Source organism: Megalobrama amblycephala, linkage group LG5 (assembly GCF_018812025.1).
Source record: "Megalobrama amblycephala isolate DHTTF-2021 linkage group LG5, ASM1881202v1, whole genome shotgun sequence".
Lineage (NCBI taxonomy): Eukaryota > Metazoa > Chordata > Actinopteri > Cypriniformes > Xenocyprididae > Megalobrama > Megalobrama amblycephala.
The window spans coordinates 4044244-4071334 of NC_063048.1; the positions used below are offsets into that span (position 1 = coordinate 4044244).

Below are 27091 nucleotides of genomic sequence, written 5' to 3' on the forward strand. Positions count from 1 at the left end.
TGTCAAGTAAAGAGCCGCTTTAATTTTCTTCTCATCATCTTCATTTGTTGACTCCGTTTCTATTAGGCTACACGCCAAATCCCACCATTCCCCGCGGGTCTCCCGCAAAGTTTTCTGACCGCCCACTCCCGCCCACAGCAAAGGTAAAACCGCCCGCTCCCGCGAGAGCCCAAACCCAATGCAGCCCTCTAGTGTGTAGGCCTATATATAGGCGACCTCAATTAAATACGTTTTGAAATTTGCTGTTTTTTTCAACAGGGATAACAGACATGTGTGTTTATTTTAGCTATTCTGTCAGTGAAACAACACACTAGCCTGTAAAACTATGAAATACATATCGGTAAATAATGGTAACCTAAATAATAAGAAAGTTAAATATTATATAAAAAAAACATTTGTTTTTTATTTCCACACAAAGATGCGTCATATAGCCAAAGTCTCGTTATTAGTCTTTGATATAGCTACCGCTCTGCACTTGAGAGGGATGTGGGACACAAGCAGGAAAGAGATATAATAATATCTCTATAATAATATCTTAATGTTATCTCCTGATGTTACAAGGAACAGCGATGTGATTGGGTGTATTTAAAGCCTGACTCGGCTCTACCTCTTTTTTTAGGAACGTGAACTGCTTGATGATTGTGCCAAAGAATTCTTCAAATTTTATTACTCAGTAGGTAATCGTATATGCTTCCGTGCTTTTATAAATTCTTTGCTCCTTGCTGTCTACACCCTCAGACAAAACAAGATCATTTAATATGTCAACATACGTGACTACTGGCCATTGTTTCATATCAATCCAGGAGGGGGCACTGGTCAACTTCGTAGGATGAGGAACAGACAAAGTTACATTGTTTATGGTCTTTGATAAATAGTCTTGCCCGTGCTGCCACCACGAACTAATATTGCCATCTCTTGTTGACATTATGGACATTAAAATGAAGTAAAACAGATTACAACAACCTTATTTTCAGAGATGTTCAAGTAACTTTAACGGCTAACTGACTAAACGCATAAAGTTGCGAACCTGAAGTCTTGAGCATCATCCCTGTGCACACGCGCAAAGCATAATGGGTAATTTAGCGTTCCATGAGTGTATCCCTGCGTCCCAATGTTCATACTATCCATCCTAAATAGTATGTGAGATTAAAATAAGTGTGTCCCAAAGTATAGTATGTTGAAAAGAGTATGCCAAAAGTCCCCGGATGGTCTACTATTTCCGGTAGATTTTCAAAGTGTGGATCCGTGCACACTAAAAAGGCTAATATTGCCCACAACCCATTGGGCGTTGGACGAGGATTGAGTTCAGAACTACAAACACGAGTAAAAAGTGTTAAAAAACTACAAAACATGGCGGATATGCACGATCGATGCTGAGAGGTTTGAGTGACTAATAATCAGTTCAAACTGATAGAAAATATTTATTTAATGTTATCTGTGTTATTTTTCATCTGCAAATACCAATGTGGCCATTTATAAAGATCCGATTGGCCATTAACTTTTAAATGCATCATTATAAATTAATATGAGGAGAGTTTTCCACATGAAAGACCCGCGACTGCAAGTCAACGTGCTGCATTTCTCTCTGATACGGTAGGAAATTAGCTAAATGAAATGTGGTGGAGGATGTAAGATGATTGACAGGTCAGTTAACGGTGACAGGACGCGACAGAGAGAAAAGACGCTATTGTATGACGTGATAGTATGTCCCATGATAGCTTGTCAACTCTTTTGCTACACACTCAAAAGTATGTACTTTTTGTTCACAGAAAGAGTACACACTTTTAGGGCGTAGTATAAGTAGGCGAATTGGGACGCAGCATGTGTGTATGTGTGTGTGTGTGTGTGTGTGTGTGAGTGCAGCTCAAAGTGTCACTGATGGGAAACAGGTGTGAGTGTGATCAGTGCCTAGCTGTGGGATTGTGGGAAATGTAGTCCAGGGTGAAGTGACTGCATGTGTGCAATGAAAAATGTTGAAACAGAGACCTCTGGTGGGGTGTGGAAGGAAGCGGCAGTGGGCGGAAACATGTCAAATTCTCTCTGCCAACTGTGATATAATCAGCATGGACTTTAAGATCATTTAACTGCATGATGTAAAAATACGATAATGACGCAATTTCACATGCTTCAGTAATTTATTTGTGTTAAATGCATTATTTTAATGCATTAAAGATTTTGAATTAAAAACGCATGCATTAACGTTGACAGCCCTAATCAAAATGTAAAGTCTAATGTTAAAATGCATGTTTTTATGTGTCCTTTTCACTTTAAATACTTTGGTGAGTTAATAAGAATAATAGTTGGTTATTAGCATGAACATTAATAGTATATTGGTGGTTTATTAGTATTTAAAAAGCTCATATTAATGCCTTATTCTGCAAAACCTTATTCTACATCCTTAATACTACCCAATACTTAAACGTAACAACTACTTTAAATATTAATAAGCAGTAATCAGGAGTTTAGAGGCAAAAGTCCTCGTTAATAGTAAGAATTGGACCCTAAACTTAAGTGTGCCAGAATAATTTAAGTATTTTTATATTATTTATTTGATAGAATTACAAAAGGCGTTTCATGTCTATCCTAACTCATCAAGGTTGATATAAGACTTAGAAAGTAATAAGTAATTAAATACTTTTTGTAATTTGTACGTACAGTAATCTAATTACACTACTGAAGATGTAACTAGTAATTCATTACTTTTTTAGAGTAACTTACCCAACACTGTTAAAAGTTCATAAATGCAATCGATTGTTCTATGATTTGAGACCCTGGACCACAAGACCAGTCATAAGGATCAATTTATTTAAAAAAAAAAAAAAAAATGATACATCATCTGAACGTTGAATAAATATGCTTTCTAGTGATGTATAGTTTGTTAGGATATGATACAATCATTTGAAAACCTGGAGGGTGCAAATCTAAATATATACCTGATCTAAATATATAGGCATTTCTAGAGTTGTTTTTTTCTGAGTGACAAACACAAAAGTAAAGACTCATAACTACAAAACTATAGCAAGGCGAGTCAAAAGGTATCGTTTGATAGAACACTTTTTACTTTAAAAAAAAAAAAAAAAATTATATATTTAAATTACATTACAATGGGACATTCTCATGCTGAGAATGCTGATAAAATTCTGATAACCTGCTGATAAAATTCAAATCAAATAAAATTTTCTTATAACTTTAAATATCTTTTATTTGACATGCAATTATTAAAGAAGGAAATAAGAAATGAGGAAATTCTTTTTTTTTTTTTTTGATGAAGCTTTGCTTCATGTGAGGTACATCTGGATCAAATTTTGTGTTGATAGAATAAAGTAAGCAAAAGTTACAGCATTTGGAATCAAGTGAGCCTGTTTGTTTAGCACCTACAGTTAGCGCCTGTGCGCTGTTTTTGTTGTAAACTCAGTTTGTGCAGAGAGTAAAATTACACAACAGGAGCACATTAGAGGCTTGATCTGAACGTGTGAAGTCTCTGATTTTGTATGCAAAAAGAATTATTGTGTTATCTACTTGGTTTCACTATTATTGTTATCTACTTGGTTTCCCTTGGTTACTATTGGCTTTTAAAGAGAGACAGGCAAACAGGAGTCCTTAGCATACATTCCTTACAAAAACGTTTGTATTTACGGTAGAAAATGTACAAAATATCTTCATGTAACATGACCTTTACTTAATATCCTAATGCTTTTTGGCATAAAAGAACAATTTATAATTTTGACTCATACAATGTATTGTTGGCTATTTCTACAATGTACCTGTGCGACTTATGATTGGTTTTGTGGTCCAGAATCACATTTAATGGAAACACTGAATTTTTATGTTAATTATTAATGTAGTAACACATTACTACATTTACTCACTATAGTAATGATAATGCTTACTCTAGCTCTAAAGTAAGTCCACTTTGAAGGAGTGAATGAACCGATTGAGTGAATTAGGACAGTTCTCTCTAAAATTATACTTCTGTATATTCTCTATTTCTGTAGAGCTGGGCATTTTAATAATGATCAAATGACTGAGTTCAGCTGTGAGAATAAAACCAACCTGTTTGTTCCTCAGTATCTTCATGTTTCACTCTGAATGTTTCTTCAATCTTTATTTCTTCAAACTTCTCTTTATTAAACTCAATCTTCATATCTTCAGTCTCATCTTTAATAATTATCTTCATGTCTTCACTCTCCTCTTTAATAAACGCCATCTGTAAGAAGAGAATAATTAACAGTCATTTGTATAATGACCCGGTTAGACAAAAACACAAAAAAACTAACGCTGCAAATTAATAAACTTTATATTTAGCCATTTATGACTGATGAAAACATGTTTAGTTTGTTAGTGTTTGTTGTTCTCGTTCATGTTCACTGTTTGAGCAGCACGTGTCGTGATTCACTGAATCATTTCTCAAAGTGTTTGATTCAATTGACTCGGAGTTGAAAAGTTCAGTTTCTCCATCATTACTCTCCAGAGACTGAACTCGTGTTCATGACAAACTGATTTATGATTTATAGAGAGAAATGAGACGCAGATTTACTGTTTCTCATCAGTGGATATGAGTTTTACTCACACAAATATCCTTCATTACATTTAGATAAAGAATCACAATGTTACATTAAATAGTAAATAAACTCATTTTGCATCGCTTGTTTAAAACAAAACACACAACTATAAATAATTTAACTGTTTCTATAGATTAAATCAGCTTAAATTCTCAAAACAAACCTTCAGCAGAATCACAGATGCAGGAGCTCGGCGCAGTCTTATGACGTCATGTCGTCACTCTAAAATAATAGTCCTGTTCAGACGCTGCAATTGTCTACAATCACAGACGTGTGTTGAAATCCAACTGTTTTACCAAATAATCTTTGTATTGAAATTAAAACAGTGACAGATATAATACAAACAAATTTGTTAAAAAGGTTGTATGAGTTCATTCATGGGTCAATATCACTATAAAGTGCCTTTGAGACTGCATAATTTCCAAAATAAAAATCAAGAGATTTTCCATTTAACTTCATATGTTTAGTATTAAGGAGACATTATGCTGTTAGAAATGCATATCGGTCAAGCTCCAGCACTTTTTATAAATTAACTGCAAGCAGGCAATATACGAGCAAACAACAAAATACAAATTCAAGTTTAAATACATTTTCATTGCATAGTGATTATGAAATGATTTGCAGAAAGATAATGTGTCCTTTTCTCAACAAAACAATTTAGTTAGTGGTAAAAGTCTTTTAATGATCACAAAATTAATGCTTAAATATTTATTCACCAATAAAATATGCAATTTGCACATTCTTTTCTAAATAAATAAATATATACAAAAAAAAACAAAATATTCAGAAAAAAGTTGTTAAATTACGAGAACAAACTCGTTAAATTATGAGAAATGTCGTTAAATTTCGAGAAAAAAGTCGAGATAAAATGTTGAGAATAAAGTCATTAAATTACGATAAAAAAGTCCGTTAAATTACGAGAACAAATTAGTTAAATTATGAGAAAAAAAGTCGAGATAAAATGTTGAGAATAAACTCAATTAAATTACGAGAACACTGTGAGATGTAAATCATATTATAGCCTTGGGGACCATGTACTTTTGCGTCCATTCCTTTTTCGTTTTTTAACACTATTAACACGTTAACTTTTTCCTTGAAAATAAAACAGTTATGAAGAAAACGCTTAATGCATTAAGACACTGATATTAAATGACCAATAAAGATATAAGCAGGTCAGGCCGAATATGAAGACAACGCGCTTTCAACGCTTAACATAAAAATATTGTCCTTCCACTTTGTTTACGTTGCCGTTGTCTTAGCCTTAGATGCTGTTGCTGACAAGAAAATGTACAAGAAAATAGTTTCTGGATGTTGTTTTAGGATTAAGCCACATAAAGCGTTAATGTCCAGCGACGCGGCCATAACGCATAGCTTTCAATGAGAACAGAAATATTTCATGTCAAACCTCCACTGAGGCAAAGGGCATGGGAATTTTGTCCCATGAAAATCACATATTGGGGTATAATTTTGTCATCACAACATATTACCCTATATGTTGGTATATTTTCACTCCTAATCTCAAACAATTTCTCAATAGAAAACACCTAACAGAGCCAGACAAAAAAGTCGCAGTAATTTAGATGTCGTTTTGGCCTTTAGCCTATAAAACAAAGCAAAATGACGGGATTGATACCACAAGCGGGAACTCTGTAATGTTAGAGCGCTAAACAAGAGGCTATAAGGTTTAGAAATGTAATGTTTAGGTTAAAATATAAATGTAAAAATAATAATAATAGTAATTTAGCTAATTAAAATAAATTAATGTCATTTAGGCTGGCTCTTGAGGTGAGTCGAGGCCAGAGGAAAAGGCACTAGAGGGCACTTTAGCGTCTGTGTGGATGACGCAAAACCATAAATTAAATTTAGCTTTTTTACATATTAAAAAACAAGTTGTATATCATTCATATAATTTTTAACAAAATCATAATCTTGCATAAGGAAAATTAGCTTGTATCTGCTCATTTTATTCATCAGTGTTAAAATAAAAAACAAATAAACCACATTTTTCATATTTCATTTCTGTTTTAACCCTTTGATGCACAAGCTATGAGAACCCCTTCTAATGCGCAACATGGGTCAAAAAATGACCCGTATTCATTTCCTATGTAATTTCAATAACGGTTGAGTGTTTCTTTGCTGAATCTTTAAAAGAAATGTATTTTTATCATTCATTTATTCCAGGTATTCCTTAAATATCATTGTTAATTTTTTCTTTTTTACTTTATAAACAAACACAGGTTTTGTATTTCTACATCAATTTTACACACATGGGTCAAAAATGACCCATATAGAAACCTTTGCAAATTTTTGCAAGTAGGAACATATTTACTGCAGACAACTGTTCATCCGCCACACATTTCACCTCTCAACATGGCTGCTTTTGTATATTTGATGGATGAAAGTCATATTATATTTCATATAATAGGCTATATATTATATTTCATAATTTGTATTTTTTGTCATAAACCAATGCTACTGGTCACCTTTTACATCTATCAGTGTTCCTGAAAAGTAACAGTTTTAAACAAGGTTTCTGTCCAACAGTGAAAATATATAATAAGTGAATCGATCAACAGTGCTTTTGATTTTCTTTATCTAGAGTGTTAGGGCCTGGTCCTTAACAGAACTAAGGTGGATGACAGACCTGCAAACTCCTCAGAGTAAAAAAGGTGACAGTGTCGCGGGGGGTGGGGGGTGCCTAATTCTACGCGATTCACATAAATGACCCAAATGACCAAGAAAAAGGTGACTGTCACCTAAAAGTGACAAGTTTGCAGGTCTGGGATGATGACATCACTGTAAAAAAAGCTGAAAGTATACTTTGCGCACAGTCAAACGCAATTTAAATGTGTATGTGCAGGTTGCACATACACAGGTACAGAAATCCGGCGGAAATTATAAAACGTTACAAAAATCTGTATGCTGACCCTCACGTACGCATAAAAAGTGAAGTATACATTGGCCTTTAGAATGGTAATGACACACACATTCAAAAAAATTCATTCAAAAAGAAAGGAAAAATTAAAATAAGGATTTGGTTACTATGCAATAGAAAATAACTCATTCAGGTTTTAGACATTTGTAGAAAACTGTTATGATAAAGGATGACCAATTGCATTGATTTATGACAAAAAATTTAAAATTATGAAATATATAGCCTAATATATTAAATATAATAAGACTTACATCCATCAAATATACAAAAGTAGCCTTGTTAAGATGTGAAATGTGTGGCAGATGAACAGTTGTCTGCAGTAAATATGTTCCTAATTGCAAAAATTGCAAATATTTAAAGATTTCTATATGGGTCATTTTTGACCCATGTGTGTAAAATTGATGTAGAAACTGTGTTTGTTTATAAAGTAAGAAAGAAAAAATAAACAATTATTTGTAGAAAATCAAAAACAAGATATTTAAGGAATACCTGGAATAAATGAATGATAAAAATACATTTCTTTTAAAGATTCAGCAAAGAAACACTCAACCGTTATTAAAATTACATAGGAAATGAATACGGGTCATTTTTGACCCATGTTGCGCATTAGAAGGGTAGTGATACAAAAATGATCAAAAACAAGTTAATTGAGGAATACCTGGAATACTGAATGATGAAATGAATTTCTTGCAAAGATATAGAAAATAAAAACTCAGCCGGGTCATTTTTGACCCATGTTGTGCATCAAAGGGTTAAAAAAGGAAAAACGAATGGACGCAAAAGTACACGGACCCCTTGGCTACATTCATTAGCATCTGCTGCATGTGTTTCAGCGGTCCATCAACGCCCTTTCTGAACGAGAAGTGAGTGAACTTTGACTTAATTCATGTATCTTATTGAATGAGGACTTTGTATAATGTGTGCGGCAATAATGCAGTTTAACGTATCAAGTTCTTAATCCCTAATCCTGGAGATGAATCTGAATTTGACCGGTGTACACTTGGAACTACAATGAAAATTCCATTCATTAGATATGATTTCCAAGCGGACACTTGGAAAGCTGTTGGCAGAATTTTCCTGAAAGGTTACAAAGACTGCCACTACATTCCAATAAAGCTGGCTCTTCCTTTTATGGAGGAGATGCTTTTTGGTGCAGTATATAGTGACCTGATAGAATGCTTCCTTCAGTTTGTAAGCACCCAAGAACAAGATATCCTTCAACACACATTACAGGATTTCTCTTCAGTTGAATTTGATGAACTGTTGGAAGTTCTTAAAAACTATGAATGCCGCAGACAAGTCTCTGCTGATAACTTCCCAGAAATTCTGAAGGAAATTTCTCACAAAGAGCTTGTCCAAAAGCCAATGTTTGTGTTAGATTGTTGGAAGGAAATCACACAATCACATATCTCCCTAACTTTTGAGGAGCTAAAAGAGAGGTATGCTGAACTCTTACCAACTGCTAAAATGGTCATAGGACTTTTGAAGTTCCCTGCTGATATGACAGCAAAGCAAAGGGAAGTGGCACATCATCTCAAAAGGTACATCTGAGAAATGGATGATGAGAAACTAGGAAAGTTTCTGAGGTTCTACACAGGATGTCACTTGATTGTGTCAGACTGCATCTCTGTTGAGTTTGCAAAGATGTCGGATTTCACAAGGCGCCCTATTGGTCGTACATGTGGGATGTTCCTTCAGCTGTGTGAGAACTATGATAATTTTCCAGACTTCCGTTCAGAATTTAATGATGTTCTGGAGAGTAACATCTGGATAATGGACATAGTTTAACATGTATCAAAACCCTCATTTTGATTTCTGGTTACTTTGGTTGTTTGGTTTTGTAAATGCTGGCCATCTTATTCTGAAGACAATAGTAAAGCAAAAGTTCAGGAAAAAGCATAGTTAAAATGTTAAACTTATGCTGTGAATTGTTAAAATTTAATATTCAGGTTAATAAGAGCAACAAGTTCATACACATTGAACTTTGTCCTACTTCATACACTGTAATGCATGAATTTGTATGCTGAGGTTTTATTGGTTATTTCAGTGCATACGTCTTTTAGTAATATGCTGTTATATGCTGTGATGTTTTCATGTTGCTCAGTGCTGTTTATTGGTCATTTTGTTAAACATTTTACTAAATAAACATTTTAAAAATTGATGTGCACTTGTGCATATACCAATACTTAACAGATTAGACATAAATTAGACATGATGATGAAATCTGTATTAAATGAAAAAACAAAAAAAACATCAAATACTATTCTTTTTAACATAGAACACAGCAACATACAGTTTAGCCATATATAGGCTGTACAAACCATGTGATGCATATAGAGACTTTCTATTTTAACCACTGAGGGTTTAGTAATCATATTGTATTATTGAATTGCTGTTGATATTGTAAGTCACACTCATTTTAACTTTCCTGCTCTTTTTTTTTTTTCATCGATATGCAGCATTAAAATAATACATATCAGACTGATAACATATGGGTGTGTACCTGTCAGGGCTCATCATGGATTACTAGGAACATCAAATATTTTGCTGTATTTCTGCTCTTTATAATATGTAAAGATCAACTGCACTGAATGGATCCGTAGGAGTGTCCCATCCATTTTCCTCCATTAACAGACAGCAGAGTTTAAAAATTGTCTCTCATCACAAGGGAACTGACCCTTGGGGGTGCACTCTTCCTGACACAAGGCTGCTGCAACCATGTCAACTGGTTTTATTATACACTTCTGCATTGTACATTTCTGGAAGAGTGTACATCACTAGTGGACGTCCTGATGCTCCATCATTTCCTGACCGTGCTCGGATTTTGTGGGAATTCCATGTATTTACAACCTCATCAAGTTCATCCTAGAATAAAAAAATAAAGAAAGAAAGAAACATAAAAAAAAAAAACTTAATTTACAGATAAAAAGCATGTGTATATTCAGCTGCGTTTACATGGACCCTACTAATCCGATCGTAACAGGACTAGAAGCACAATCAGAATAAAAAAATTCACATGTAACCACGTCAATTGCAGTTGTTGCATTTCTCTGCGGTTATGCTCGTCAATATTGCGGTTATCGCGACAGCTCTACATGTAAACTTACATAGTGTTAATGAGTATAACACATTTGGACATGCTTCACTTCGTCTCGATTCGTGCTCATGGAAGGCACTGTTGGAAATCTCAGAAGCATAGACCAGGAGACTTTGGGATCTCTTGAAGCAGAAGTTACTCTTTATTGAGAAACACGCTGTGCGTCGCTGTGGTCATCCAAAATCTAACTAAGGCAGTGACTTGGTAGTTCATATACATTCAAGGGGGAGGGATACATAGAGTAGGGGTGTGGACAATCTAAACAAAGGATGCAAATGCAGTACAGGAATCAGATCATTGCCTACATTTCCCAGCCATGATCTAATCAGCATAACTGTGTCATTCAAATGCATAGGTGCTAATCCAATCAGTCTGGCAGTATCACCTATACCTTTACATTATCAGAGACAAAAGCACTACTGTATCTTGAGCTTGTCCTGCCAAATGGTCAGGATGTAGGATCCGCAGATTTTAAACAGATTCTTAAATTTGTAATTCCACAGTTCCCCCTTTGAGAGTTCTAATAACTCTCACATAATACAAATTTAAACCTTCTTAAATCCCTTCTATAACATATGTTTGTTAACATAAGTTCCATCTTCCAGTCATGCAACTTGTAACAGTTACAGGCACATACATCTTATTCTGTGTCGTGTCCAACATTTACATAAGTGTTGTTCTTTAACTTGAGTATACTGTTGACACACATATACAACGCAGGGTGGTAACATGTTGTATTAACTACATGATGACACAGAAAACCATGTAGCATAAGCGTGGAAGTCCTAAAAGTCCATGGCGCCTGAATATCTGTGGAGCCTGTTCCCCGTAGAGTCCATTTCCATGTTTGTCCCAAGATGATTCTTTGTCGTCGTGCAACTCCGAGTTGCTCAGATGACTCCGTCATCATGAAGGTTGTTCATGGATATCTGAGGTGATGCTTTACACCAGGTGCTGCTTGTGAGACGTCATGGCATATACACATACCTGCACACAAGAAAACAAAGAGACAGCAGACCAGCAGTATTCATGCATAGACTTTAGTACGTTACACCTCTGATGATCGTATAGTTTTTCTGTCTAACTCTGATCATCATAAACTTCTAGTGATCGTATAGTGGTTTTGTTCTTCTTTTTCTTAACCTAGTCTTAATCAATTTGACACCTATAGACCAGTAAGGTGGGGATAAACTGAGAGAGGGGGAAACCTATGAGGAAGTCTTCACCACAGGGTTAACCCCCGAGGCCTTTTGCACTTCGGTTCTTCCCTGGGCTCCTCACTGGTCTGTGTGTCCTATTCTCTCCCTGTAGTTAATTTCCAAATTTAAGGTGCTACATCTCCATCTTCCATTGAAACATCAGTCATAGTAGACATCATAACCCATTGAGGATGGATAAGTGAATGGAGTGTGCTGTAGCATAACATTTAAGGCTGTGAGTGTACTTAACCAGTGTCCCCCAAATAGTGGAAGTGACAGTCAACTTTCATTTGTTCATAATGAGTCTTTCAGCTTTCTAGTAGATTACTGGGGAAATTAAGCACTCACAGCCCAAATGGTTAGCATGTCAGCAAGCTGTTGCTCCAAGAGTTTGGAGAAGAGGGGAGGGGCAGTTTCAGTGTAGCAAGTAGACTGAGTAGGAGCTGAGTAAAGCTGTTCATTTCTTTTAATGTCTTTTTGTTTTTCCTACACTCTTTCATCCAATGTCCAGGTTTACCACAGTAATGACAACTGCCTTCTCTCTTAGGACGTTTACTTTCTGTCGATTCTCTGTGTTGACCTTAAAGGATGCTGCTGCAATCTTTACTCTTGTCTTGACATCTGAGTCTCTTTCCCAAATAGCTAACCTATCCAAGCTGTTTTGCAGGGTTCCATTGGACCATGTGAGGTCTAAGAAAGGCAATGCATTTCTGTATTCTGATGAAAGCCCATCAAACCACATGCGGACCAGTGGTCCATTATCCTCTAACACCTTCTCTGGAGTGTCAGCTATTCCACTGTATGCTGTAGCTAACTGACAAAATCTTTCAGTGTACTCACTTACAGTTTCATCCTTCGTCTGTACACAACTAGTGATCTTTGACCAGTCTACCTTTGGTCCAACAAGGTTCTGTAACACTCTCAGAACTCCTTCTCTCAATTCACCTTTGCTGGAATGCTGAAACTCAGAATTATTTACAGCACTTTCAAAATCATTGAATTCTGACTCTTTCAGGATTTGTGACATTAGCTGGGTGACGTCAGCTAGGGACATATCATAGAGCTTCATTTTTCTGGACAACTCTGTTCTAAACTCAGAAAAGTTTCATGCACTGATGGCAAATTCTCAGAATTCTTTCTATGTCTTCAGGACCTAAGTGGTACTGACCGCTTGTAACTGCAGTATGGGGTTACAGATGGAACTGTGTCAACCCCTTTTGCCCTACTCTGAGCCTTTTGTCTCGCTCCACACACTTCAACTGCATTTACATCTTTATCCATGAATCCAGTATTGCTATTGCCCTCTAGTCTACAGAAAGACTGTATCTCAGGATAGCTTTCATCTGACTGTTGGTCTCACATTTGGTTGATGCCTTGTTAAGGCCCAACTTCTGAGTAAGACGAGACATCAGTGTGCAACTGTTTGTTCTGCTCTTCTACTTACAATACGTTGGATTTGTTCTTGTGCAATGGATAGAGTAAATTCTCTGTGGCAGCAGACAATGCCCTTCATATTTTTCTTCCGAATACAAGCACCAAGTACCTTTTTGCATTCTTCAATGGACCAAACTTTTTCTGGAGAACCCAAATTTCTTTGCAAATCCAATCTGACTGCACCAAGATGTGCTCCTAACAATGGTAACCTGATCCACCTTTCTCAGTTGTTGGAAAAGGTAATGTCTTTCTGGCACAACAATACACTTCAACACTTCCCTGACAGCAGAGGTTAATCTAGTTAATACACATCGAATGTATTCAACTTCTCTGTACAGAGTAGCCATCACTGTAACAGAAACCTTCCCTGATTAACAGAGGATGAACCTTCTTCTCTAGCAAAGTGAGGGTGGCTATTCTGAACACACCACCTTCCCTGAAAAACAGAGGACCCAAATTATTAGCACTTTACACTAATTCTTCCCTGTGAACGAGGATACCTAATTATTAGCATGTGATGCACCCCTGCCTAACAGAGGATAAACTTCACTCTAAAAGAACATTTTTAGAAACTTTAACCAAACCCTACAGTCTGTTAACTCCTCTCTGAGGCGCAGAGGATAACCTTTTTGGTCTTAATGATTCTTTTGGAAGAGTATCTCACCAACCCTTGAGAAAATTCAGCCTGGATCTTCTTTTGGATCAGCTTTGTTGTGCTTGAAGTTTCAATCTGATTGAGATGAGAAGCTCTATCCGGGTCACGGCACCAAAACTTGGAAATCTCAGAAGCATAGACCAGGAGACTGTCTCTTGAGCAGAAGTACTCTTTATTGAGAAACACGCTGTGCGTCGCTGTGGTCATCCAAAATCTAACTAAGGCAGTCTTGGTAGTTCATATACATTCAAGGGGGAGGGATACATAGAGTAGGGGTGTGGACAATCTAAACAAAGGATGAGGTCAGGAATCAACTTAATTTCCCACAAATAGCATAACTGCCAAATGCATAGGTGCTAATCACCTAACCATCCTTTACATTATCAGGACAAAAGCACTCTGTATCTTGAGCTTGTCCTGCCATGGTCAGGATGTAGGATCCGCAGATTTTAAACGTTCTTACACCCTTTTCTTCCGTGTCGGTAAATTTTTTAACTTTTATTTGCCAATGTACTCGCTTTGTCCACATGAAATAACATTGGACAAATCAAGGTTATCCTGGCTTCACCTACGCTTATCGAGGTTTCATGGCAGGATACCATTAGACACATTATAAAACTTGTTGATCCTGAAGGTGTCGACGAAGGAGATGCTTGAGAGGACGCCAGTACAGCTGCGCTGGCCCAAATGACTTGTTAGCTATGACAAACTAAAACCATACGGCATTATTAATGATAGATGGTTACTTTTTATTCAGGATGGTGGCACACAACCAAAACGCTGAAAATCCTTATGTGGGCTCCCCCAAGTCTGCCCTACAGTCCGCCGAGAACCTCACACCCAAATCACGCTGATGAGAGACCCACACATTCAGTTAATGTATCTCCGAGCAACCTCACCCAGACCACAGCCAATCACCAGAGCAAACCAACTCACATCAACACACCGAGCCAGACTGTCAGGTCAATGAATCGACACCAGAGCTTACCGTCACCCAAATTCCGGCACCAAGACTCCTTGGTAATCCCCAAAAACTCTACATAGCATCACTGTAGAAAATGACTAGATTGAAGCCGCGACACCAACACACTGGAACTTTAATGTCCCGTCAGAGATCAGCAGAATTGGACCTTGTGAGGGCAGTCTTAAGCCAAAATGAGGTCCAACTTAAACAAATAGCGCCCATCCTCTGCAATGAGCTTTGTACCTTCAACTCACCCCCTGCTTACAGACTTGTTAGCTTATTAGACTCCTGAAAATCTGCCCCAAGATCACCTGAGCCAGACTCATAGGAGGTCAGGGAAATCCTGCAGCTAGCCGCGGGAACCCCGCCAGCACCAGGGCAAAGTTCGCTCCTCTGCACCCTTCAACTCACCACAGACTCTGACTCCTTCTGCCCCAAGCTCAACAACAACGGCTCAACAACAACAGACATTGTTCTCGCACTGTGGGCAGACAACTCAGCAATCACTCACACCCTGTTCCAGGCTCTCAGTGGAAACACACCAGACCTCCCATTTGCCCACAAGCGCACATGCTTCCCCTTAGACTCTCAACTGTCAACCATGGCAACAGCCAAGGGCATCTGCGCTTTGAATCTGAAATGGAACGGCCGGTCTTTAACCCATTATTTCCTGGTCCTTCCAGACCTGACACATGATGTCTACATTGGAGCAGACCTCCTGATTTGCCTCAAAGCTCATGTGGACATCATTAATGAGGTAGTGTGGGCTCCAATGACTTCACAGCCCCCTGTTGTTCCAGTCAACCTTGAGAACCTCATGTCTGGCCAAACCATCCCAGAAGTCTGCTTCCTGATCAACAAACAGGAAGTTGCAGTACCCGCTTACATCCAAAGGGGTCGCTGTTTGGCTAAACATGAGACGGGGTCAAACCATGAACAACACACTGGGTTTCTTCCAACTTTCACCTGAAAGCATGGAACTTGGACTCACTCTGGAAGCCACACCCTCACTGAAGTATCGTCCCGTGTAATTTACATCTTTACTCAACAACTGCACAACTACTGACATCAGAATTCCCAAGGCCTACCGGCTGGGATGGCTAGTGAGCTACGACTTCCATGACTTTGAACTTTGAAAATGAGGAAAACACTGCACCACTGACAGCCAGCCTGACAGCTGACACCACCACAGAGGAGCCATTCCCAGGGTTTGAGTCTCAAGTCCAACAAATCCTGAAGGATGCAGATGCCCTAAAGGATGATGCAGACTGTCAGAAATTCAAACAGGTCCTGTACAAATTTAAAGCATCATTTGCCAAAGACTCTTCAGACTGTGGCCTTACTAACCTTCACACTGTGCGAATTCCAACGCACCCAAACGCTCCTCCCACCTTTGTCAGGCAGTACAAAATTCTAATCGCCTCACACAAACCAGTGCAAGAGATTATTCACTCCATGGAAGAAAAGGGTGTCATCCGTCCATGCAACAGCACCTACTCTGCCCCCATCTAGCTGGTTCACAAACCAAACGGCAAGTGGCGACCGACCATTGATTACAGAAAGCTGAACCAGCAGGTGCCACTGTCACAGTGGCCCATGACACAGCTGGAGCAGGAACTGCCTAGGATCAAAGGGGCCACCATCTTCTCTACACTGGACGTGGCATCAGGATTCTGGACCAAACCTGTACATCCAGAAGATCAACACAAGCTGGCCTTCACTTTTGGCAACCGACAATACACTTTCACAAGGTGCCCATTCGGCTATGCCAACTCACCAGGTGAATTCAACATCTTCCTGAACAAGGCATGCCCAGATGCAAGGATGAGAGGGAACCTCATCTATGCGGACGATATTCTTATGAAAAGCACGACGGTGGCAGACCACCTGATAGATATAGACCACGTCCTTAACCAACTGGCCACTGCTGGTGCCAAGATTGCTCTCCACAAAGGACAATGGTGCCGAACGAAAGTCAACTACATGGGGCTACTCGTTGGTTCCCGGGGCATTGAACCACAATCCAGCCACATCCAAGCTATTCAAACCATCAAGCCTCCCACTAACGTCTCAGGGCTGTGCAGTTTTCTAGATGTATGCAACTACTCACGACAGTTCATAGAGAACTATTCAGACATTGCAAGACCCCTAACTGCTCTGTTGAAAAAAGACTGCCCATTTGTCTGGACAGAAGCCCAAACAAATGCAATGAATGAACTAAAACGGCACTTGTGCACTGCCCCATGTCTGGCTTACCCCGACCCAAAGAAGGAGTCCTACTTGGAAGCCGGATTCTCCCAGGACTGCCTGAGTGCTGGTCTCTACCAACGATATGACCAAGACAAAAGAGTCGTAACGTATGCCAGCAAAACACTCCTGTCACCGGAGTGCAAGTACTCAGACTGTGAAAAGGCCCTGCTCTGCACTGTGTGGGCCATCCAAAGGTTCTCCAACTACATTGGGGCACAAAAGGTCATCATAGAGACCTGTCACCAGCCTGTCACTTTCCTCAACAGCCAACGCATCTGAGATGGTGTTGTTACCAACTCACGCATAGCCACGTGGCTGATGGCCTTCCAGGGGTGCAACGTGGAAGCACAATATGCTCAAAATCACAAGTCTGCCCTGGGCAACGGCTTAGCTGCCTGCCAAAACTGCTCCGATGACACACCAGCTTCAACACTGAAAATAGAGGTACCCCAACAACATCAACCAACCTGTCACAGGTACTTTGAAGAGAATGCATGCCAAGGCATGCCCACTGCCTACGTCGACGGCTGCTCTTACAACCATCAGGGCATCCTAAAGGCAGGTGCAGGGGTGCTATGGTTAAACAACCAACCCTGCCCACCACAACACTTCAATTTGGGTTTCCAATCATCACAATATGCAGAAGTAGCAGCTATTCTCATAACCCTTCAACTCGCACAAGCCCATAACATCAAAGAACTCCCCATTTGCACAGACTCAAACTATGCCAGACTCAGTTTCACATGCCACCTCCCAGGCTGGAAACAAAATGGCTTCAAGACCGCAAACAACAAGCCGTTCAAACACCAACACCTGTTCCAAGCATGTGATGACATCACTCAAACACACAACATGATTGTCTACTGGAAAAAGGTGAAGGGGCACTCGAAGCAACCAGGCATTGACAAAGACTTGAATGACCAAACTGACACCATTGCCAAGACTGGCGCACTACAGGGTAATCCATGGTCACCCCCAGCCCAAACACCCACCCTTGGTGTGGCAGCAGTAACACACAGCCAACAGACTGCTCCCGCACTGGTGCCCACATCAGAGCCACTTTCACTGGCTCCACAGATATCCAACAACAACATAGCTGACCTCCAGGCCTCTGATCCCTCCATCCAAATGGTAAAAACCCACCTCGAAAACCCCTCCTGCCACCCGATCACACAACAGACCCCACCCTGAGACGACTGCACAACGTCAAGCACATGCTACGTGTGAAAGAAAACATTCTGTGGTATGCCCCTGATGATCTCACTGCGCCAAGGCTTGTGGTACCACACGGCCAAAGGGGGGGTCATGCTCTTGTACGCCCACGACGCACCATGTGCTGAACACCATGGTACCACAGCCACTTACGAGACACTGAAACAAGTGGCGTACTGGCCCGGCATGCAGCAAGATGTGGCAGAGTATGTCAGGGGGTGTCTGGTTTGCTGCCAATTCCAACCGACAAACCCAACGCACAGAGCTCCACTGCAACGCAGAGGAGTCACATTTCCATAGTCGGACCTCCAGATAGACTGGGTGGGGCCCCTGACCAGATCGACAAGAGGAAACAGGTATTTCCTCACAGTCGTGTGCCAATTTACCAAGTGGGTAGAGTGCCTTCCAGTCCCTAACGACACGGCCCAAACCACGGCATACCTCCTGATGAACCACATTTTCAGCAGGTTTGGACTGCCACTGAGAGTCAATTCTGACAGAGGCACTCACTTTACAGCCAAGATCATGCAGCACATTTGGAGACTTCTGGGCGTATATGCCCAGCAGCATGTCAGTCACCATCCGATCGCCTCAGGGCAAGTAGAACAGACCAATAAGACTGTGGTTAGCATGCAGAGAAATTATGTGTCAACCAACCAGAAAGACTGGGATGTGAAACTTCCTCTGGTGCTCATGGCCATTAGAGCCACTCCACAGAGTCGTCTCTGGTGTCTCTCTTGAACTCATGAATGGGCGACAAATGACTCTGCCATTGCACTTGCTGTATCAACCAGGAGACTCCAGCCTTGTCTCCGCCTACACCACTCACCAGTACCTTGACGAACTACACCGACACCTGAGAACAACATTCGCCTTTGCCCAACAACAGCTTCAAAAGAGTGCCGAGGGGCTGTAAAGCATACTACGACCGCAAAGCGTCACACCAGGAACTGGATGTAGGGGACAGGGTCTGGTACTACATTTTTGCTCAGCCACCCAAGACGGCGTCCAGACGGCTGTCAAAGAAATTTCTTCCCCATTGGACCGGACCTCATGAGATCGTGGACAAACTCTCCCTGGTGGCATACCGAATCAAACTGAGTCAGGGACAGAAAGAGCCAGTTTTCAAATGGGTCCACCGGAACCAAATTAAGAGACATGTGGCTATTGAAAGAGAAAGGCAGGGAGGGAACAATACAAGCTAAACACTGCCGTAATCCTCAAAGAAACTGTCCTCACCAGCCACGGACATCCCTGGCTGACCAACCATGCCTCTCTCTCTCCCCCCTCTCTCTCCTCCCCTCTTTTCTGTAACAGGATGCAGCTGTGGCTCACCCTCGTGTGCCTCCTGCCAACCGGAGGACAACCACAATCAGACATCACAGCGCCAGGTCCAGCATCAGGCATCGTACTGAGGGAAAAACCTGGACTTCTCATCACCAACTGCCGGACTTACACCCAGAAAGAGTATGTACGTCTTAACCCCCACAGTGTCTACAAAGCACACTATCCCAGCCATGTCGCACAATACAGCTGGGCAGGGGCGCGATGGACAGAGAATGCCCTCATTCACGCAGTGGCTGATATCCAGCACATGCTCACCCAACTGGAGAAAATGACCGTCACACAAGCAAGTTAAGTGGACACAACCGACGCAACAAACGGTTCCTGGAGCTTTGCTCGGAGCCGCCTCTGCCGTCGGGACCCTGTTTAACCTCGGCATGTCTAGTGTCAACGCAATGAGCCTAGCCACTGTAAGACGGCATGTGGCTGAAATCCAGACTGAGATTCCACAGCTGAGAGAACAACTCGCCACACAAAGTGAAACCCTGCAAAGCATCGGCAAAACCCTGAAAGGCACAGTGGTCGTTCTTAATACTCACAGTGTCATGCTGAACCAAACAGTGAACTCAGTGAAGCAACTGTTCACTGTTTTCCAAAATGACTTTGCCCAAATTCAGCTCGTCACAGCTCTGATGACAGACATGCTGCGGGAAGTAAGCTCCTCCATGGACAGCTTGGCCATGGGTAGGATTCCCCCATATCTTGTGCCCCTGAGCCTTGTACAAACTGTGCTGGCCTCTGCCGCCGTCAGACCCAAAAACTCTCTTCAAACCCACCTGGCCTATTCTCTAGGTAGTGCCATCCTACTGCACGTCGACCCCGAGCAAAGTGAGGTGGCCTTCCTCCTAAACCTTCCCATCATCGAATCAGATAACATCTACTGACTCAAAGACATTGTCAATGTTGGATTTTGGAAAGGTAAAACCCATATCAAGATACATACTCCAGATATGGTAGCCTACCACGACAGCAATCCCCAGCTGTATCTGGCTCCCAATTTGCGTATGTGTATTTTGACCAAAGACATTCATTACCTCTGCCCCAGCAAACCTTTTCTCAGAGACAATACTGAAGGAATCTGCGGGCTACAGCCCATGATCAGCGAAACACGCTGCCCTGCTGAGGCCAAGCCTCGCACGCAAGTCCTTGGAACACAAGCCGAAATTGTGGGCGGTCTTATTTTTGTGGCTCGTTAACACCCCCACTCGCACTGCAACCCTGACCTACGATCAGCACGACACCACCACTCGTATCAGTCTGCCCAATCAAAATCCAGGTACCCCCGGGTGCCATCCTCCACCTCAACGATGAAAGGGATGCGAGAGTCCCTGGACAAGTGTCTGCCTGCCCCTCCTCGAGGTTTCAAAAGGAAACCAAGGAGAGGAGGTACCAAAACGGAAAACATGCCAAATCTCATCGAGATGGATTCCCCCTCTGAAGACCCAAAGGCAGAGGACCCGTAAAAACCACCTGCTGCTCAACCATCCTGATCCATATGCCATCCTACTTCATTACGTCCAATGAGGTCGATACCGGAACTTCGTTGGCCGAAGGGGGACTGTAGTGTCTGTAATCGGTCAGAATTCATCAGGCGCATCATAAACTGCATTTAAGCCTTAATCACTGAACTTTGGTTTGTAAATCTCGCTTTGGCTCCGGCCTGGCGGACATTTACAGACCTCCTGGACACATTTTATGACTTTGTGATAGATCCCTGAACATCTCCCTTGCGACTTCAAACAATCATGGTCAACACGGATCAAGTTACCACGGGCCATGTGGCGACCTGGCATTCAAAGTCCGACACGCACAAACAGAAACACACACACACAAATATGAGGACTTTACATACAATTATGACTGTGCAAGATGTACCTGTTATGTATGTCAAGTACATGTATGTTTTCTTAGTGTTTAGACTTAGCTTAAATAACTGTAGAGTGCTAGTGTCATCTAATGTTTATTCTTGTCCATGAATTATAACTTCTTTTATATGCGTTACTCATATGTCGAGTTTGACCTCGTTGTAATGTTCTTCCTCTCCTATATTCACCCATGTATGTTACATTACGGTAAAATGCATTGTTCTGCTTCTAATGGTATTATGAAGAAAAGTACACACCGATTTGATATCTCATCGACCCGCAAGACAAAGGAAAATTCACCCGCCGAAAATTACAACGCTATTATTGGCGGACGTTCTTCAGGAGGTGGTCTGGTCTGTTGTCTTTAAAACACAATGACACGCGTCTCTTTGTTGCACAAGTTTCCTGTCGTCACCATCACCTGGGGGGAAGGACTCTTTCTTCTGTATTTTCCGCTCAAGATTAAACCTTCGCTTTGGAAAACCCAGACCAATCACTCCAAGCCCAGCACTGAAACTCTGCGAACTCCAGCACTCGAGCTGACCAAACTCATGATGCAAGTAACCTGTTAAGATTCGTTTTAACTGTTTTCTTTGCTGGCTCTTGAAGGTTTATCTGTGTGTAAATTGCCACTGTTCTGATCACTCTCTCTCTCTTTTTCCTGCCTTTACTTTCATTTTGTACATGTATATCCCTTTTGTGCCCATTTAACCGTATAACCTTTGTATTATCCGTTTTGTATGTTAAACACATTATATTCATGCCAGAGTATTCTGCTGCTCATTCGGAAAAAACCAAGTCACTTTTTCGTTGTCGAACCCGTAACTTTGCTTTACGTTTTGATGCTTAGCTAGGAAGTTTTTCTTGTGGCCAGAGAAAAAAAATCCTTTATAATAGTCTAAGAGGAGACTTATTGTTTGGTGGACAAACTTGGACCGTCTCTCTAAACAACTATTAAATTAAAGCTGATCATATATGTAATTGGTTATAATTCGTTGTAATTGATTAACAATATATGTGCATAATTCCCTCTTGGGTCGATATATGGATCATAATTTATCATAAAGCTTCATGGTTTGTTATATTCATATATTTTACACGTAAATTGATTAAACCTGTACACAAGATCGTTACAGTCTTCATTTTGTTTTTCTTCAGCCATTCAGAGGTGGACTTGCTGGTGTGTTTTGGATCATTGTCCTGCTGCAGAACCCAAATTCACTTCAGCTTGAGGTCACAAACAGATGGCCGGATTTTGGTAGACAGCAGAATTCATGGTTCCATTTATCACAGCAAGTCTTCCAGGTCCTGAAGCAGCAAAACAGCCCCAGACCATCACACTACCACCACCATATTTTACTGTCAGTATGACATTCTTTTTCTGAAATGCTGTTACTTTTACACCAGACGTAATGGGATACACACCTTCCAAAACGTTCAACTTTTGTTTTGTCAGTCCATAGAGTATTTTCCCAAAAGTCTTGGGGATCATCAATATGTTTTCTGGCAAAACTGAGATAAGCCTTTATGTTCTTTTTGCTCAGCAGCAGATTTCGTCTTGGAACTCTGCCATGCAGGCCATTTTTTTTCATGAACACTGACCAAACTGAGGCAAGTGAGGTCTGCAGTTCTTTGGATGTTGTTGTGGGGTCTATTGTGACCTCTTATATGAGTCCTCGCTGCGCTCTTGGGGTAATTTTGGTCGGCCGGCCGGCCACTCCTGGGAAGGTTCACCACTGTTCCATGTTTTCGCCATTTGTGGATAATGGCTCTCACTGTGGTTCGCTGGAGTCCCAAAGCTTTAGAAATGGCTTCATAACCTTTTTTCAGACTGATAGATCTCAATTACTTTCTCATTTGTTCCTGAATTTCTTTGGATTTCAACATGATGTGTAGCTTTTGAGGATATTTTGGTCTACTTCACTTTGTCAGGCAGATCCTATTTAAGTGATTTCTTGATTGTGAACGGGTGTGGCAGTAATCAGGCCTGGATGTGGCTAGAGAAACTGAACTCATGTGTGATAAACCACAATTAAGTTATGTTTCAACAGCGGGGGCATGCACTTTTTCACACAGGGCCATGTGGGTTTGGATTTTGTTTTCTCTTCATATTAAAAACTGCATGTTGTGCTTACTTGTGTTATCTTTGATTCATATTTAAATTAGTTTGATGATCTTAAACATTAAAGTGTGACAAAATAAAAAAAAAATCAGGAAGGGGGCAAGCACTTTTTCACACCACAGTATACATTTTTATATATTGTTTTTCTGTTTCATCTTGTATAATACACTCTGGGTTGGCATTTATTCTTTGTTTTGTGGTTATTTGTTGTATCTGCACTCATTCAAACAGTTTTAGGAGGGAAAATAAACTTTATTTGTGTAGCCTGCCTTATGTAGGCAGTGTTACAGTCTTCACTGCATGTATAGTTATTACCAAACAAACTATAAAACACAGCTCTTCCACTTTTCATTTCCATTTAAAAAAAATATTAAATATACGTGGCAATAGGTGCATATAGTCTGCAAATATAAAACACACCCCTCACTCTTTTTGTTAAATGTCAGTTTTAATGGCCAACAATAGCCAAATACCCATTATAAAAGTATAAGCAACAGGTATAAGAAGCTACAATAAAAAATAAAGCAAACGATTCAGTCAAACATACAAAATCAGTGCTCTAGTAGGCTACAACAGTAAACTATAATGCCTAACTATATAAAGTTATGAGATTAAACTTTTAGTTCAACAAATTATCAATTAAATTAAAGTTAACCACTACAGAGACATGAGTGCCAGTGTCAACCAAACCAACCAGCGTCAGAGCCAAACGTCAGAAGGATTAGCTGAGGTTAGGCTATTCTCGGAGGGGTACATGAGCGCTGAGTGCCCGGTGGTTGCCTGGATCTCACAACTCCAAATAGGTGCTTCTTTTTATCAATAAACCACAAATTTGAGCTTTAAACCAGTACATTCCTACATGCCTGAACACTCTTAATTTTACATATCATGACATAATAACAGTAATATGTTTAAATTACACAGGTTTTCAGCTTTACTATTGACGCTTGCTGGTTAGTGCGCGATGCATTCTGGGATACCTGGCTGTCTCAAGTCTGCACAAGTCACCTCTCGATGCATCCTCGATAAAAGGGGCAGATCAAGAACACATCTGGGGATTCGAACTGTACTTGGCTAGATGTGAACTTTGAAACGGAACAGTACTTGGACAGTGACTGATGACGTTTCACACAAGTACAGACAAGAGCACATATTGAGAAACGGTTAACTATGAATGAATGAGGCATTTCCTGGTCGCTCCTCATCCACAACCTGGATAATTCAACAGCAGCCACAGAACAACAGCGCCAACTATAGGTGGAGAGGAGAGATTTGGCTGTATCTAACTTGCACACAAGAGACATTTTTTTTCTCAGCAATAAAGATGAACTACTTATCATGATTTCAGACTGTGGTGATGTGGTTTCTCCACTGCATGGATCTTCATGTGTATCTTCAGGTGATTTTTAAAAGAGAAACTCTTTCCACACTGATCACACATGTGCGGCTTCTCTCTGCTGTGGATCCTCTCATGTGTTTTCAGATGTGATGACTGATTGAATCTCTTGTCACACTGTGAACACTTGTAAGGTTTTTCTCCAGTGTGGACCATCTCATGTGTTTTCAGATATGATGACAGACTGAATCTCTTGTCGCAGTGTGAACACTTGTAAGGTTTCTCTCCAGTGTGGATCCTCTCATGTGTTTTCAGATGTTCTGCCCGAATGAATCTCTTGTCACACTGTGAACACTTGTAAGGTTTTTCTCCAGTGTGGATCTTCTCATGTGTTTTCAGATTTGTTGGCTGACTGAATCTCTTGTCACAGTATGAACACTTGTAAGGTTTTTCTCCAGTGTGGACCATCTCATGTGTTTTCAGATATGATGACAGGCTGAATCTCTTGTCACACTGTGAACACTTGTAAGGTTTTTCTCCAGTGTGGATCCTCTCATGTGTTTTCAGATGTTCTGCCCGACTGAATCTCTTGTTACACTGTGAACACTTGTAAGGTTTTTCTCCAGTGTGGATCTTCTCATTTGTTTTCAGATATGATGACAGACTGAATCTCTTGTCACAGTGTGAACACTTGTAAGGTTTTTCTCCAGTGTGAATTCTCTGGAGCTTTTTTAAATCGCTCTGTGTAGTAAAAGTCTTCTCACACTCAAAGCACATGTACTCTCTCACACCAGTATGAATTTTCTCATGTTCTTTTAAACTATTCAGCTGTGAAAAACTCTTTCCACACACAGAACATAAATGTGGCTTCTCCTTTGTATGAACTCTCAGATGTCTCTTCAGGGCTGATGACCCTAGAAATGTTTTGTTACATTGATCACATGTGTGTGGCTTCTCTCCAGTGTGAACTTTCATATGACTCTTAAGATGTCCTTTTTGTTTGAAGGTCTTCCCACACTGGTCACATGTGAACGGCTTCTCTCCAGTGTGGATTCTCATGTGTGCTTTAAGGTGTGATGATTGACTGAAACTCTTCCCACACTGATCACATGTGAACGGCTTCTCTCCTGTATGAACTCTCATGTGATTCTCAAGACTTTGTTTGGTCGATAAACTTTTTCCACACGGAGTACAGGTTGTAGATTTCTTGGTTCTTTTCTTTAAAAATGTCTTTTTAGTCTTTGAGGGACTTAAAGGTTTTTCTCCAGGTTTGTCATGATGTTCCTCCTCCACTTCACTCAGTTCTTCACTCTCCTCCTTCACTTCCATCAGCTCTGAAATGAAAGAAAAAGTCATTTAAATTTTCAGTAAATCAAAATAAAGGGAGAAATATGAAGTTAAAGGTGATAAAATTGAGACTGCTACAAAACATTACGATCATTTTGATGCATTTGCATAAATTAGTTGCATATGTCCCTGAAACCTCCCATTTCAAATGTTTTTACACCAAGATTTACTGAATTAAGACAATCAGCACTGAATGGAGGTCTTCTGGCTACAGAATTTCCCAAATAGCTGCTCTGCCACCTTCCCTTAAATAATTCTTAATAATTTATAAATAATATTAAGAAAATAAAGAAAACATTGCTCTGAAATATTTTGAGTAATATATTTGATCAATGACAAAATAATCTAATGTGATATTAACAGCCATATTTTGACATCAACTTTTACGTTGATATTTAATTAATTTAATTTTAATTAATTAATTAATTAATTAAACTGTAATTATTAAGGGCCGTTCACAGCAGACTTCTCCTTCCACTAACTTCCTTTCATACACATGTGAATGTGGGACACCAGAAACACAAGATCAAGTGAAGTTTGCAGTAAAGTGGAGTAGATTGAATATTTTAAAATTTTGGAGTGATTATTATTCATTATTTATGTTTTTAAAAAAATATATACCATGTCATATCTTGACCGTTGCCGTCTCTGTAGAAAGTTCACATGCTCAAAGTCTAGACTGACTGCATCTTTAAATGTGTCAGTGTCCTACATGATTCACTCAACCCTGTTGCTTCTGACATGATTTTCCTCCTTTCAAAACCAGAGG

General features: G+C 40.1%; 1 protein-coding gene across 1 annotated transcript in view; it reads right to left on the reverse strand.

Moving 5' to 3' along the window:
* LOC125268083 (zinc finger protein 260-like) overlaps positions 1 to 26705 on the reverse strand; it is a 44210-nt gene extending 17505 nt beyond the window's left edge. The window contains exon 1 of the mRNA XM_048190192.1: positions 25027 to 26705. Within this exon, the coding sequence (XP_048046149.1) occupies positions 25027 to 26331 (1305 nt within the window). The 5' untranslated portion in view covers positions 26332 to 26705. The remainder of the gene's footprint in view (positions 1 to 25026) is intronic.
* Between the last annotated feature and the right edge of the window lie 386 nt (positions 26706 to 27091).